We start from the raw sequence: 17,013 nt of genomic DNA, 5'->3' as shown, positions 1-17,013 counted from the left end.
GTTATGCCTTAAGGATTAATGGTTGTTAACCAGACCTTTTGCAGTAACAAGAGGCATACGACAAGGATTTAGCCCCTTTCTGGACTTTTATATTCAATTGCTATTGAGCCTTTGTGTTTGTCATATTTGAGGAAAGGGAAACGACTGCATGGGATTTGTATTCCTGGTTTTCCAGAAATCCCACCGGTAAAACTCACAGCTTACTGACGATGATATCACTGTCTTTATAAGGAACATTGATGATATGGCTGCTTTGACTTTCTAGTTTGAAAACTTTTCCAAAAAGCTACATCTGCTAGAATTAATTGGGATAAGTGTACCATCCCTTCGGTTAGGCGAGTGGAGGAAATATGGATCCTCCCCAAAATTCCACAACAAATGTGAGTGGATAAAGATGGTTTTCTTTTTAAAGTTCTTGGGGGTGTATTAGGTTCTGATACTTATATGAAAACGAATTGGGAGGGGTTTAGTTGACAAATTGTAGGGAAACTGCAGAAGTGGAGATGGATTCTCCCACAGTTATCTTTTTTTTTTTCTTTCGAGGGAGCTGTTTAATCATTACTAATTGGGCAGCCTCAATGGCCAGATTTTTTAACAGTGTTGAATCCCCCTGAAGAGTTATTAATTGTTATTCAAAAAGCCTTCGTTAATTTCTTTTGGGAGGGTTATCATTGGCTTCCTCCTGGAGTTTTGTATCTCCCAGTTATAGAAGGAGGTCAAGGACTTATAAATCTGGAGGCAAGAGTTTAAGACAATGAGGTTTCAGACATTGCAAAGGCTATTGTATTGTTCAGATAAAATACCTTGGATTGCATTAGGTTTGTCTATTTTGCAAAAGTATTGGGGGAATTGGATTAGCTAAGCAAATTGTTCTAATTGAAAAAATCTTTTGTTTCAAAAGAAGTTTTTCTTTTTCTAACTTTTATGTATCTGTATTAAAAGCCTGGCAAGTGTTAACAAAATTTAGAGATGATTAACGAAGAAATTGTGGTGTTTAGGAACCATTGTTTTTTAATCTCTCTTTAAAACGACAACTTCTTCTATTTTGAGTTCAGTAATTAATCGTTGTGCTTTAAACACAGGAATATCTACTGTAAAAGATTTGATTGATTTTTCAAAGGGTCAGTGGTATGCGGCTAAAATAATAGCTAATAAAGTTGGGTCTTAGATCAGAAAGATATGTTGAAGGGATAATTGGGGATCTTAAAAGATCTTTTCCTCCAGTCCTTCTTTGACCTATGTAAATAATGTTATTGAGAATGGTGAAAGGTCTTTGATTTTTCCAGATCTTAAAGTTAAAACATTAATTTAGATTGGATGGAAGATCTAAAGTGAATACTTTATTGAAAGGATTTGAAGATGTTTTGTTTCACAGTGCTGATAAAAAGATTATTGTATTGTATGTGTGTGAAATCCCTGTTTTCTACTCAACTGGAAAAAAGACGTGTTGATATAAATGGAGGCGAATATCTATCGATTTCTTCAGAAATAACTCCAGCATGGAGGAGGTGTTTGTATAAGCCCCCTATTCCTAAGAGGTCTGGGGGCCTCCAGTGGAGAGTACTCCATTGTGCTGTGGCAACAAATAATTTTGTGTCAAAATTTAATGGGATGGTTTTATCTACATGCCCTTTTTGCAATATTGATATTGATACTGTTTTTCATTTTTTTTGTGATTGTTTAAGATTAATTCCTTTGTTTGAATTGTTGGACAAAATATTTACTAAACTTGGTTTTATGTTCACAAAAAATATGTTTCATTTTGGGTGTGAAGTATAAGAGAGAATGGAAAGCACAGTGTAACACTTTGTAATTTCATAGTGGGGACAGGGCGAAGGTGGCTATTTTAAGATCCCATGGAATTGTAAGAATGACGGGAGCGAGTGCTGATTTGCTTGGAATGTTCACAAAACTTTGTAGGGGTCGGCTTTTTGTGGACTATGCATATTGTAAATTATCAAAATAATATGCATTTTTTGGATGCGAGGTGGAGTGTGAAAAATGCTCTTGTGATGAGAGATGAGCTTGGAGAGTTATTGTTTAATTGGTGAATTGTAAAGAATGTTTTTAAAGTAGTTGTTTGATTAAAAGAGTTTTAAAAGTAAAATAAAAAGTCTATCTCTCTGTCTCTGTCTCTCTCTCTCTCTCTGTCTCTGTCTCTGTCTCTCTCTCTCTCTCTCTCTCTCTCTGTCTGTCTGTCAGTGTGTGTCTGCTCTCACTCATAACCCTCTCTCTCTGTCTTTCAGCATCTATGATCTCGCCTTCAGACCTGACGGCTCTCAGCTCATCGTCGCGGCTGGAAATCGAGTTCTGGTAACGGATCTGCATCTGCACACATCACACACTTCATAGGCTGTGTGTGGATCCACACTAACTAGTGCACAGTGACCTAGGTGTCCAGGCCAGTCTAAATGTGCACACTATGATGAGAATGTCACACTTTAATGAATTTATCCCTATGATTTATAACACCATATATTATGTTGAAACACTGTACCTCTGACTCTCTGTGGTCTCTAACATAAGGGAAAAAAAACTGTACTTTTAAATTTATTTTAGAATATTACAAAAAAATAGTTTTTTGTTCAGTATTTAAAAAAAACCTTTAAGAATATAATATATTTATAAGCATTTAAAAATAAATTTGTCACTCCATATATTTCAATCCAAGAATATTCACATCAGGGTTATATTATAGTTAATTAAAATTAAAACTATAAATTAATTGTTACTTGAAATAAAATTAAATAAAAAAGCTTTTAATTGAGCATAATTTCTCATTTATTTAGTTTTCATTTTAATGTGAGCACTAAAATAACTAAAACTAAAACTGAAATAATACAACTATATAGACATTAAAAAACAATAAAAACTAATGAAAATGACAAAAACAAAAAATTACACAAAAAATATTAACATTAACATGAACGTAAAAATATAGAAATCTTAAAATTGTAAATATTAATAGGATCTCAGTGATACTAAAATAACACTGAATATCTCATATTTACAAAAATGTTGTCTGTAACACATGTGAGCGTATAAAACATATTTCCAGTCTTACAGTAGCCTACATCAGTGTGTTATATGTCACACGTGTTATAGATGGTTTCATCGGGCGCACGCGCCTGGCCCTAAGTTAACTTCCGGTCTGTGTGTGTTTATCAGTCTGGCTGTGGCCCGTCTACAAACACAGTTAAAGTGAAGGTGATGCGTAGACTGAAGTTGGGCTCAGGTGCTGGTGCTTAGAGATGTGTTTCCCATACATTTATTTATCTGTGGCGCTCACAATATCAAAAGGGTTTGTTGAATAAACATGAGCACGTACTGCATGTTTAAAAATCAAAACGAGTTGTGGGTGTTTTTATATCACTGTATTTTGATCAACTGTATTTTAACCCTCTGAGGCCTGAAGGAATTAACATTAATCTTTAACCCTCTGAGGCCTGAGGGTGTTCTGGGGGCCTAGAGAAGTTTTGACATACCATTATATTTTTCATTTTCTTATAAAATTATAAATATAAAAACATTTTTATAAAAAACAACACATTTTTTTTTAAACAACATTATTAACATTATCACTGATACTAACTGCCCAGCTAATGATACTAGTACTAATTTATAGAGAGAAGAGTAAAAACTATGAGAACACAATAGTACCACATAGCATTACCCATAGCAGACTTTTATAGACAATACACATCAGTGATATTTACAGCTTACTTGATACATTTACACCTCAGAGGATCCGGGTATAACACATTCAAAATACTTACACCAGAGTAGATATTCATGAACAGAAGCTTAGTTACATTCATAAACACAAGCATGCTTTGTATGAAGGCCTATACAATATATATAGTTATAAACATATTTGGCTATATTCGTGAACAGAGAAGAGCCTATCACAGTAAAGTTTTGTCTAATCATTCTCACTGACATTAGGCTAGCAACAATATATTTTTTTATATCGTGTTGCTGTTTATGTTATATAACATAACATTAAAAAAAAACATCCTGGCATCGTGATACATTTAGATGCTGTGAATGAAACTTTATAATGTTTCACTTGATTATACATTTAGTCAGGAATTATAGTTTGAAAAAAGTCTAACTAGTAAAATGTGTGGAACAGGTCATATGTGAAAAAACTAATACAAGTAGGATAATAAAAAAAAGACTTACTCATGTTTAGGATCTCTGCTTGATCAAGCCGCTGCATCAGTTTCTGTCTTATTCCTCTCATCAACCCCTCATCATTTGTCACAGTGAGTCTTTTCTGCGGTGAATTCAGTCTCATTCCTCTCAGCGTGAAGTACAAATAAAAAAACTTGCTGCTTTGTTTGTTGTTATGTTGCTATCAACCGCCTACACCCCTACAACTATAATACCAAAATGCCAAAAGCATATTATGTGTGGATACAAATAAAAGTTGACCCTTTACAGATTCGATTGATGTATTGCTCTTATCTGTACGATCAAAACTGAAAGTGTAATTTAAGTTCATTTTGGTGTTATCAGGAGAAAATGCCTCAAAACGCATATCTGCGTTAGTCGGCCCCAGAGGGTTAATTAGTCTATTAAATTTTTGATGTAATTTTCATTTAATCTTGCATGTTATATGCCTTATTATGCAGCGTCTGTGAGCGCAACGCTGCTTTGTGTACAGCGGGGGAAACCTCTGTTTCTCCCGCTTTAAAACACCTCCTGCTGGCAGAGAATGAATGTGCATTTTCAGTAAGTCTGATTTATACAGCAGTAACGTTTGTTTATGTTGTTGCCGTTGAAACCGTCTATAGACAACATGGTTTTTTAATTTTTTTTTATATGAGATACTAGTGTCTCATATTTTTAAAGTGGACATAACACGCACATCTCATGTTATTCCTGAGTACCGACAGAGCAGTAATGCATCCTTCAGATCTCCAAAGAGCCCTCCGCTCTGGTACCCGTTCGAGGCGCCATGGCAGAGCCAGGAACATGGGAGGGCATGGCAGAGCAAACAGTTCAGGAAACCATGGCGGAGCTGCCTCCAAGGTTGCGGCCCTCAGCTTTGCATCACAGGAATAAATTATTTTTTTAAAAGTATATTCAAATAGAAAACTATTTTAAGTTGTAATAATATATCACAATATTACTGTTTTTTCTGTATTTTGATCAAATAAATGCAGGCTTGATGAGCAGAAGAGACTTCTTTCAAAAACATTAAAAATAGTAATGTTTCCAAACTTTTGGTCTGTACTGTACACCCAAGTATGGTGACCCATAATCAGAATTCGTGCTCTACATTTAACCCATCCAAAGTGCACACATACAGCAGTGAACACACACACACCGTGAACACACACCTGGAGCAGTGGGCAGCCATTTATGCTGTGTCACCCGGGGAGCAATTGGGGGTTTAGTGCCTTGCCCAGTAGGCCATAACTTCCCCTAACTGGGGGTCAGGAGCCCTCCCTGAGCTTAACTGGGGGTCGGGAGCCCTCCCTGAGCTTAACTGGGGGTCGGGAGCCCTCCCTGGGCTTAACTGGGGGTCGGGAGCCCTCCCTGAGCTTAACTGGGGGTCAGGAGCCCTCCCTGAGCTTAACTGGGGGTCAGGAGCCCTCCCTGAGCTTAACTGGGGGTCAGGGAAGCGCTTACGAGGTACTGGCACTGAAGGGCATTCTGGAGGAGCAGGCACAGCAAGCCGCTTTCGAGGAGCTCTGGGGCTGGAGCCGACACTGGAGTGAGCTCTGGGGCCGGACCTGACACCCATAGGAGCGGCCGGTGGGTTAGAGTGCTGGACGGCCGGCAGGCATGACAACGGCACGGCCAGCGCGCTAGACTTTGGTGTAGCCGGTGAACTTGGGTTTGCCGTGGCCAGGGGCTGGCTCTCGATCAGGCATGGAAAACAAAAAACTATGCAAAAAAGTGGAAAAACGCAACGCTCTCTTTTTGTTTTGGACGGTTCTTCTGTCACGGTTGAGCTCAGTGGCAAACGAAGGAACGAGGAGACGAGGAAAAACTTAACATAAACATTCTTTTAATAATCCAAACTCAAAACTCCAGGGAAGTGAGAGACACACAGCAACACAACATCAATGTTTCGAGTAGAACCGACAAATACTAACTGAAAGGACTGGGGCTTTTAAACACATGATAATCAGGGAGGAACGAGACACAGTTGGAATCAAATTTACACATTATTATATATTAGTTTACCCACTAGGCTTTTACTATAGCCCTGTACACATTCATTTGAATAAATTATTTGTTTTTTACTGTGAGATAAATTTCCAGACTGTCCCTAAAGCAGCCCAGGTGCAGCGAATATCAAACCTAAAACTAACTTTACTGCACTATTAGAGCTTTATTAACAACATTTATGATAAATGCTTACAAATGACAGTCCCTGGCTGCTGGAGATGCCGATATCAGCAACAACAGACAGGCTGAGCTAGCTTTACATATTTAGATGAGAGCACAAGAAGAGAGAAGAATTAAGTTCACTTGTCCCTGATTTTAAGATGTTAAATTAGTAATCTTAGCCAGTAAACGACCTGTTGCTTGCCATGATACAACCTCGCTCTTGCTCTTCTGTCAGACTGGCGGATGTGGCAGGAAAGTTTAGTGGGCAATGTCCCTTCAATCGAGAGTGACCAATAGAAAAAGGTCTTTCATCCTGGTGGGTAGAGACCGCCCACTGAGAAACAACCTCACTCGCAAGAAAAACATTTTAACTCACAAGCAAAGCTTTGAATTTGTTTGATTGAATAAAAAAGACACAAAAGAAACTGAATGAATGCTGGGCTCTTTGGGAAACTGAACAAGGTTGTCTTTCCCTCAAAACCAAAAACACTCTTTTTTGGAGACATTCTTCTGGAGCGAGTCCTATGCAGCGTAACTGAATGAAGCATGTTGATGGGGATCTCTCGCTCTGGTTGAGTGCCTGCCCTTCATGACGTCATACAGATCCACACTCGAAACAAAATCTTTCCCAAACTTATCTGGAAGTGTGTATTTGGCACAGAAATACTCAGTAATACATTCAACTTGTTTTTTTTTAACTTTTGCCATGTTTAGCAGGAGACCCCCCCCCCCCCCCCCCCTAAATAAAGGAATAAATAAATATATGTTTTTATACAGGGGTGGCGCTATGGTTTCTGGGCCTTTATTAATTTTTTGCCATACGGGTGAATTTAGGTGGTTTTGATCAGATCATGATGACTGAGACACACATTTGTGTGTGTGTGTGTGTGTTTGTGTGTCACTTAGAATGAAGTGTTTTGAAAATGTAAAACTGCCTGTAGATTTGTGTGAGGGGTAGAGTTAGAGGAAGAGGATAGAAAACACAGTTTGTACAGTGGAAAAACCACTATGTCTATGGAATGAATCCATGAAAACATGGAAACCCAACATAAGTGTGTGTGTGTGTGTGCAGGTGTATGACACAGCTGATGGCACACTGATTCAGCCGCTGAAGGGACACAAAGACACTGTGTATTGTGTGGCTTACGCTAAAGATGGTAATTATATCATACCTGTGTGAGTCTCTGATTGCTTCTCAATATCTGTGATCCATCATCTGCATTTCCTTCTCTCTCTCCTGCAGGGAAGCGCTTTGCATCCGGTTCAGCAGATAAAAGCATCATCATCTGGACCTCCAAACTGGAGGGCATCCTCAAATACACGTGAGCCTTCTGTGTTCATAGTAATCATATAGTTATAATGACATTCATTATCTTAGTATTTCATTTAGGGTGCTTTCACAGCTGTAGATCAATTGATTTATTCCGAAACAGTGATTAAAACTATTACAAACTACAACAGCTTTGAGGGTTTATTGATGTTTTATATATATATATATAGGTGCTGGTCATATAATTAGAATATCATCAAAAAGTTTATATATATATATATATATATATATATATATATATATATATATATATATATATGTATATGGTATATATAATATATATATATAGGTGCTGGTCATAAATTTAGAATATCATCAAAAAGTTGATTTATTTCATTAATTTCATTCAAAAATATAAACTTGTATATTATATTCATTCATTACACACATAAAAATATAATTCAAATGATTATTACAACTAACAACTAAGAAAAAAACCAAAAACTAAGGAAAAACAAAAATTCAGTATCTCAGAAAATTAGAATATTACTTAAGACCAATACAAAGAAAGGATTTTCAGAAAACTTGGCCAACTAAAAAGTATAAAAATGAAAAGTATGAGCATGTACAGCACTCAATACTAAGTTGGGGCTCCTTTTGCCTGAATTACTGCAGCAACGCGGCATGGCATGGAGTCGATCAGTCTGTGGCACTGCTCAGGTGTTATGAGAGCCCAGGTTGCTCTGATAGTGGCCTTCAACTCTTCTGCATTCTTGGGTCTGACATATCGCATCTTCCTCTTCACAATACAACATAGATTTTCTATGGGGTTAAGGTCAGGCGAGTTTGCTGGCCAATTAAGAACAGGGATACCATGGTCCTTAAACCAGGTACTGGAAGCTTTGGCACTGTGTGCTGGGGCCAAGTCCTGTTGGAAAATAAAATCTGCATCTCCATAAAGTTGGTCAGCAGCAGGAAGCATGAAGTGCTCTAAAACTTCCTGGTATACGGCTGCGTTGACCTTGGACCTCAGAAAACACAGTGGACCAACACCAACAGATGACATGGCACCCCAAACCATCACTGACTGTGGAAACTTTACACTGGACCTCAAGCAACGTGGATTGTGTGCCTCTCCTCTCTTCCTCCAGACTCTGGGGACCCTGATATCCAAAGGAAATGCAAAAAATTGACTTTCATCAGAGCAACATAACTTTGGACCACTCAGCAGCAGTCCAGTCCTTTTTGAAGCGAGACGCTTCTGACACTGTCTGTTGTTCAAGATTGGCTTGACACAAGGAATGCGACAGCTGAAACCCATGTCCTGCATACGTCTGTGTGTAGTGGTTCTTGAAGCACTGACTCCAGCTGCAGTCCACTCTTTGTGAACCTCCCCCACATTTTTGAATGGGTGTTGTTTCACAATCCTCTCCAGGGTGCAGTATATCCCTATTGCTTGTACACTTTTTTTTTACCTACCACATCTTTTCCTTCCCTTCGCCTCTCTATTAATGTGCTTGGACACAGAGCTCTGTGAACAGCCAGCCTCTTTTGCAATGACCTTTTGTGTCTTGCCCTCCTTGTGCAAGGTGTCAATGGTTGTCTTTTGGACAACTGTCAAGTCAGCAGTCTTCCCCATGATCGTGTAGCCTACAGAACTAGACTGAGAGACCACCATTAAAAGGCCTTTGCAGGTGTGTTTGAGTTAATTAACTGATTAGAGTGTGGCACCAGGTGTCTTCAGTATTGAACCTTTTCACAAAAATTCTAATTTTCTGAGACACTGAATTTGGGATTTTTCATTAGTTGTCAGTTATAATCATCAAAATTAAAAGAAATAAACATTTGAAATATATCAGTCTGTGTGTAATGAATGAATATAATATACAAGTTTCACTTTTTGAATGTAATTAGTGAAATAAATCTTCTTGATGAGAATAAAACTTTTTGATGATATTCTAATTATATGACCAGCACCTGTATATATAATATATGTAGCTATTTGTTTTATTATTATTATTATTATATATTATTTTCATTTTGAGCAGGAGTCCAGGATTCGTTGGGAAAACTTTGTAAAAATGCACCTACTACGAAGAGCAATAAGATGGCATTATAAAATGAAAAGGTGCGCTTTGATTTTGAACGGCGAAGACGTGCTCACTCACAGACATTGTCTACTGTTTTTCACCGCACTTATGTAATTACCCATTATACATTGTGATAGCCTGATAGGTAGGTCCGTTGGATCAGATTGGTTTCTCACTACAACCGAACCGCTCCAGAGTTCGTTTTCAATCGAGCCGAGACCACCTCGTTCAGGCGATCTCAGACTGATTGTTTCGGACTGATCCATGTTCACATATGACCAAACGAACCGAGCTAAGGGGGGAACGCGCCAGGTTCTGATACAATGGGCCAGGTGTGAAAGCACCTTTAGTCACAAGCCAGGTCCCATCATGCCGTGCTGCCATCCGTCAGACCAGACTTCACTGAGCTGTGTTTGTGTGTGTTGTGTTTCGTCTCTTTTAGTCACAATGATTCAATCCAGTGTGTGGCCTACAACCCCGTCACACACCAGCTGGCCTCGTGCTCCTCAGGAGACTTTGGTGAGTGTGTGTTTGTGTCAGTATTCACAAACCAGTTCACTAGTGTGACGTGTGCACAACTACTGAAACCAGAGGATGTAGGACAGGACTCTGTTTCCTCCACAGAGACGGTGAAGATCTCTGTGTGAATGAAAAGGGACTTTTTTGAATCCTTGTTGACTGTAATGTGAGTAATAGTCTCTGTGAGAAGTGCAGATTTGAAGACTACAGTGCAGTACATGTGGGGTTTGATGACAAGAAGTAAATTAACTCTGTACATACGACTGCTGATGTACTTCTGCTGAAACCTCAGTGCTCTCAAAATCCAGACACATATTTGTTTAGAGCTGTTTAAACGCTGCTTGATCTGTGCAGATTTCTCTCCTGATTCACACCAGAACACTTTTTCACTGGAGGAAGTGTTATTATGGATTATAGACTCTATGTATTTGAGTTAAAACGGTTAAAGTTCTGACGGCACCCATTCACTGCAGAGCATCCATTGCTGAGACACTGATGCAGTGCTACATTTCTACAAACCTGATCTAATGCCAAACTCAGCTTTGATTTGACTGATAATACATGTACGAGTGTGACTGAATGTACTGGAGTCAGAATGATGCTGCAGCTGCTGTCAGTGCTCAGCAGTGTTTTGTTCAGCTGCAGTTTAACACGTTTCTCTGATATGTTTGCTTTGCATTGCAGGTCTGTGGTCTCCAGAGCAGAAGTCTGTCTCCAAACATAAAGTCAGCAGTAAGATCACATGCTGTGGGTGAGTTGAGGAGGTTTATCACAGTGTACTGTAATGAGTAGCTGTGTGATGTGTGATGGTGTCTGCTGGTGATCTCAGGTGGACTAATGACGGCCAGTACTTGGCTCTGGGAATGATGAATGGAGTGGTGAGCATCAGAAACAAGAACGGAGAGGAGAAGGTGAAGATTGAGCGTCCGGGTGGCTCCTCATCGCCCATCTGGTCCATTGCCTGGAACCCATCTAAGTAAGATCATAACATCACCCACTGATGATGCGAGCTGTGATGATTCAGCTAGAGAACAGCAGATATCAGTGCTTCCCACACACAGACTTTACTTGGGCGGCCACCAAGGTATATTCAAAGAAATATTTTTTCGATTATTATTTTTAACATCTTAAACTTTTTTTAACCGCCAAAAATAATGAAACCATCTGCGATCGATGAACTAGTGGAAATTCTCCGCTCGCCCTACCTGTTTGGGATCTGCTCGTTCTGTGCGCGAGACCTGTTTCCCCCACTGATATTCACACATGTGCTGCAGAGACAGACAGACAGACAGACAGACAGACACACACACAAACACACACACACACACACAGACAGAGAGAGACAGACAGACAGACTGACAGACACACACAAAGACAGACAGACATACTGACAGACACAGACAGAGAGAGAGACAGACAGATAGACACACACACACACACACAGAGATAGAGACAGCTGAATCGGCCGACACACTCCTATTCCACAAACAAACAACAAAGAGTGTCCTGCAAGACGAGATCTGTCATTTACAGACAAAAGGAGATGTTTTAATATGTGGCGACTTAAATGCCACAACTTGAAATGAACCCGACTTTGTCAACACACAAGGAGACAAATATATCACAAACACCTGCCACTCTCTGCCTTCATATCACCTCAGAAAAAATTATGACAACTTCACAAACAAAAGTGGGAGAAGCCTACTACAGCTCTTGTGGACCTGCACATACTTGAACCCCGGCTGACTCTCCGGTATTATACCTTTATGAAGGTAAACCTCTTCTGTCCTGCAAGACGATCATCTGTCATTTCACAGTCCCCTCAGACAAAAAGGAGATGTTTTAATTATGTGCGACTTAAGTGCCTGCACAACTTGAAGCTGACCCCGACTTTGTCAACACACAAGGAGACAAATATATCACAAACACCTGCCACTCTCTCTCAAATTACTATTGGACAAATTTATCATTAACACATATCCACAAAATAAAGTAGGCATAAATCTGGCACTTTAGAGACATTACAGATATATTCCACCAATCAGCATCCATGTGCAATTTGAAAAAAATCATAAAGAAAAACACCAATGACAAGTGGTTTTACGGTGAGTGTAAAAGAATTAGAACGACAGTAAGAAATCTTTCAAATAAAAAACACAGAGATCCTGACAACCAAGAACACCGTCTTCAATATCACGAAGCCCTTCGACTGTACAAACAAACTCTAAAAGCAAAAAAGGAAGGTCATACAGAACAATTATTTTAAACAATGGAGGAATCAATAAATACCAATAACTTTTGGAAGAACTAGAACACTCTCTATAGACCACAAAAGGAAGACCTGGTCATTCAAAATGAGAACATATGGAGGACGCACTTTGAAAATCTGTACAAAACAACTGAAACAAATCCTGCTCGAAATGAATTAAAACCCAAATTAGAAATCCTGAAAGAAAACATTAAAGACAATCAGAACCCCCTGGATTTCCCAATCACAGTGAATGAGCTGACAGACAGACTACATGCACTAAAACCCAACAAGGCATGTGGCATCGACGGAATATTAAACAAGATGATCAAATACACCAATGACCAATTCACACTGCAATAACCAAATTATTCAACATTGTTTTGAGTGTAGGATACTTTCCAGACACCTGGAACCAAGGCCTAATTACACCAATCTTTAAACAAGGAGACAAGTTTGAGCCAAGCAATTACAGAGGCATATGTGTCAATAGCAACCTGGGCAAAATATTCTGTTCGATTATTAACACAAGATTACAAAACTTTCTCAAAACTCACAAAATCTTGGAAAAAAGTCAAATAGGATTTCTGCCCAAACACAGAACATCTGACCACATCTATATCCTCCACACTATCACTGATAAACATGTACACCAAAACAAAACCAAAATCTTTGCTTGCTTTATCGACTTTAAAAAAGCTTTTGATTCAATCTGGCATGAAGGACTCTTTCTAAAACTACTGGAAAATGGGATTGGAGGGAAAATTTTTGATTTAATCAGCACCATGTATAAAAACAATACATGTGCTGAAAAATAGGGAATAATCAATCAGAATTTTTCTCTCAGCAACGAGGAGTTAGACAAGGCTGCCCATTGAGCCCCACTCTGTTTAACATTTATATAAATGAATTAGCCAAAGAAGCTTAGTTCATTCAGCCATCGATATCAGAAAGGGTGACCTTTTGACCTTCGGAGTCACGGATGATCCTGGGACCTGAAAAGACAAAAGAAAAAAATTATGTAGAGCAAAACAGGAGTCTGTGATGGGATCCCCCTGATCCCACACCATGGCAAAGCGGTCAGTGGAACGGATGGACAGTGCATAACCATCTTCAGGTCCCTCGGGACCTGTCGATTGGACTTACAGAAATCCTAACCCTCTCTAACCTAACCCTAACCCTAACCCTAACCCTAACCCTAACCTAACCCTAACCCTAACCCTAACCCTAACCCTAACCCTAACCCTAACCCTAACCCTAACCCTAACCCTAACCTAACCCTAACCCTAACTAACCCTAACCCTAACCAAACCCAACCCTAACCTAACCCTAACCCTACCTAACCTAACCTAACCCTAACCCTAACCCTACCCTAACCCTCTAACCCTAACCCTAACCCTAACCCTAACCCTAACCCTAACCCTAACCCTAACCCTAACCCTAACCCTAACCCTAACCTAACTCTAACCCTAACCCTAACCCTAACCCTAACCTAACCCCTAACCCTAACCCTAACCCCTAACCCTAACTCTATCCTAACTCTAACTCTAACCTCTAACCCTAACTCTAACCCTAACCCTAACTCTAACCCTAACCCTCTAACCCTAACTCTAACCTAAAACCAAAACCCTAACTAACCCTAACTCTAACCTAACTCTAACCCTAACCCTAACCCTAACCTAACTCTAACCCTAACTCTAACCCTAACCTAACCCTAACCCTAACCCTAACCCTAACCTCTAACCCTAACCCTAACCCTAACCCTAACCCTGGCTATACACACCCTGGCTCTAAACCTACCCGTTAGTAACCCCGGTGGCTATACCCACCCTGGCCCTAAACTTAACCATTGGTAACCACTGTGGCGTAACCCTGGGCAAAACCCTAATCACTCTAACCCTGGGCTGCTAACCCTGGGTCACATTGGGAGGCTTTTGATCGGGAGGTCGTGCCCACAATCAGATGTAAGGATGAGAGGGGATGCGTGCTTGTGAACTTGGCCTGGCTTGGATGGGTCTTTAGTGGTCAGTGGACGGATGGACCGAGCACAACCAGGTTCAGACCTTAGGTTTGAACCTTGGACGTTTCATTCCCCTAACGATACCAGTTATGTGCACATCGGACCTCCGCTTCAAAAGATACGGCCAGGTAAGCTTTGGCCAATCAGATCGCATATGCTAATAAGGGTGGAATTAATGAGGATGGAACTCGTTTTTATCTATATACCTAACCTAACCCGAACCCGACCACCCACACCTCATCCCTAACACCTACCCGTAAGTAACCCCTCATAAAATACCCCTGGGGCATAAAGCCCTATTTCTCATAACCCTACATCATCTACCGCACTAAAACCTAACCCACTCACCTGTAAATCCGGTGTGGACAGCCCTTTACAGTACACCCCGACCATTTACAACCCTCTCTAGTAAGGCCATCGGTGGCTGACCCCTGGAACAAAATAAAACAAACACACAAAAATAACAATCATTTCATTCACTTCACTAAAACTTACCTCACTCACCTGGAATCCGGTCCCGGTCGGCCCACCGTAGCTCACCACGGCCCAAGACAGCCCTCACTGATACAAACCTAGAAAGAAAAATAGAAAATCATAGAGAAAACACAATTTCTGTACATAAGGAGGTAGGTAGGGACATATAAAACTACATTATTATTATTATTATTATTATTATTATTATTATTATTTTTATTATTATTATTACATAACACAATCAAATATACAACATGTACATACATTATGAGACGATATGGTGTTGACATTACTACTATCATCAGAATCAGATATAATGGGGACATTATGGCACTGCATCGTTTTCTTTTCTTGACCCGGGGTGACCTTTAGTAGTCCGAAGAAAGTAGGACTGTGCATAACCATTTCTGGGGCCCCAGGGCCCCAGATCTTGGATTCTTCATTCCCCTAAGGTGGATAACACTGGATTAATATCTTTCATCAGGTTGGACATTGGATATTTATCACTCAAATCCCTTTCTCTACCTGTCCATTGGTTCGCGTACATCCACCATGTTTGTGGTTTAACTCTTTTTATGGATGTTTGTAGTTCTAATAGAATCCTTGTCCACCGCACAATGTGTTGTGGGCAATATTAGCCATTAGAGTGTGCATCGATCTGCACTTCGAACTCTAACCAGAAGTAGTAGACCATCCAGGAATCTTTGGCATACTTTTTTAAACATACTATGATTTGGGACATGCTAATTCTATTTTCAAATACTATTTAGGACAGATAGTATGCGAATTGGGACACAGCACATACTTACATTTCAGTGCGAACTCCCCCACAGAACTGTCATCCTCCATGATCTTTGAATATAAACACCGTCATCATCTGTGCACAGGTGATTCTAGGGTATGGTAGGGTGCAATGTGTCCATCTGATGTACATTTAATTTTCCTGGGAAACAGAGGGTGTATTTGAAGTTGCTTTTGAAATACACCAGCCTTCGTCGCACCATGGTGACACAGTCAGCCTTGGAATGTGGTCTTTGGAGGGTGCATTCTGAATTGGGACAGTTTACGTCGTGTTGCAATCACACTTCAAATGTGCACTCCAGAGTCCTCACACTTCAGTTTGGGACAAAGCTAAAGACTAACTGAAACACTGGGCTATTTATACACAGAGATGCTAACAGGATAACAAGGAAACAAGACACATCTGGGAAAGGAATCAAGACAACCAATGAAACAATAGGACTACAAGTTGACTACAAATGACACTCTAGACAGGAAGTAACACAAAAGTCCAAACACAAGACAGGGGACCATGGGCAAGATCATGACAGAAACGATGTTCATAATAAAGGAATAGTTCACCCAAAAATAAAAAATGTACTGTTAATTTACTCACCTTTAGCCTTTTCAAGATGTAGGTGACTTTTTTTTCTTTAATAGAACAGTAAAGAAGATTTTCATCTTGAGTCTATGGTAATTAAAACAAATGGCATGAACGCAGCATAAATATAAGTGAATACAATTACATTGGTTTAAAAAAAAAAAAAAAAAACTTTGCCTTCCCAGTGTACCGTAGCTTTTTTGCTAACCTCGGAGGCTTGCTTTAAAGCAGCTTTGTACTTAGCATCCAATTGCCTGGTGACTCTTGGAATTAGCCACTATTGAGAATGTCTTTCTGTGTTCATTCTGTATGCAGTACTCTGACAACTCTACAGAACAACACACATCCTCCTCTTCAAACTGAAAGCAAACAAAATCATTGTCATTGGAGATGTTCTGCAGGCTTTACAGTGTGGTTACACTGCACATTTTTTCCCACTCTCTCTCTCTCTCTCTCATCATTAATACACTATAGCTTCAACTAGAGTAAAATCACAACTGTTCAAGACAGAGCTTAATAGTATAGTCCAGGCGCGCAGATGGCACTAGGGACGGGGGGACATGACCCCCCCAGATTCATAGTAACCCGATCCGTCCCCCTCACTGTCTCAATGAAAGGCACATTGGTAAACAGAGGATTAATCGGAGTTTCCGCTATGTACAT

The 17,013-nt window shown here is 39.8% G+C and overlaps 1 protein-coding gene and 1 long non-coding RNA gene across 2 annotated transcripts; one reads left to right on the top strand and one right to left on the bottom strand.

Annotated features, from left to right (window-relative positions):
• Positions 1-1,856: 1,856 nt before the first annotated feature.
• LOC122145872 (intraflagellar transport protein 122 homolog) lies at positions 1,857-11,548 on the top strand. The gene is made up of 7 exons (XM_042761460.1): positions 1,857-1,864; positions 2,247-2,313; positions 7,421-7,505; positions 7,592-7,670; positions 10,151-10,227; positions 10,912-10,978; positions 11,057-11,548. The coding sequence occupies exons 1-7, from the start codon at positions 1,857-1,859 to the stop codon at positions 11,205-11,207; spliced, it is 534 nt and encodes a 177-aa protein (XP_042617394.1). The 3' UTR covers positions 11,208-11,548.
• Positions 11,549-14,390: 2,842 nt separating this feature from the next.
• Positions 14,391-16,161, bottom strand: LOC109084618. Its single transcript, XR_006160594.1, has 3 exons — positions 15,779-16,161; positions 15,234-15,416; positions 14,391-15,067 (listed from the first exon to the last, which is right to left on the bottom strand). It is a non-coding gene; the product is annotated as an uncharacterized LOC109084618 (long non-coding RNA).
• Between the last annotated feature and the right edge of the window lie 852 nt (positions 16,162-17,013).

Source organism: Cyprinus carpio, chromosome A8 (assembly GCF_018340385.1).
Source record: "Cyprinus carpio isolate SPL01 chromosome A8, ASM1834038v1, whole genome shotgun sequence".
In the NCBI taxonomy this organism is placed as follows: Eukaryota; Metazoa; Chordata; class Actinopteri; order Cypriniformes; family Cyprinidae; genus Cyprinus; species Cyprinus carpio.
Note: the sequence above shows the minus strand (reverse complement) of the source record. Positions and strands in the feature narration are given on the sequence as shown.

Bases quoted from the DNA above. Each gene is read 5' to 3' on its own strand.
- LOC122145872 (XM_042761460.1), top strand. The intron at 7,671-10,150 runs GTGAGCCTTCTG...CGTCTCTTTTAG, and splicing joins GAGGGCATCCTCAAATACAC to TCACAATGATTCAATCCAGT. The intron at 10,979-11,056 runs GTGAGTTGAGGA...TGGTGATCTCAG, and splicing joins AGTAAGATCACATGCTGTGG to GTGGACTAATGACGGCCAGT.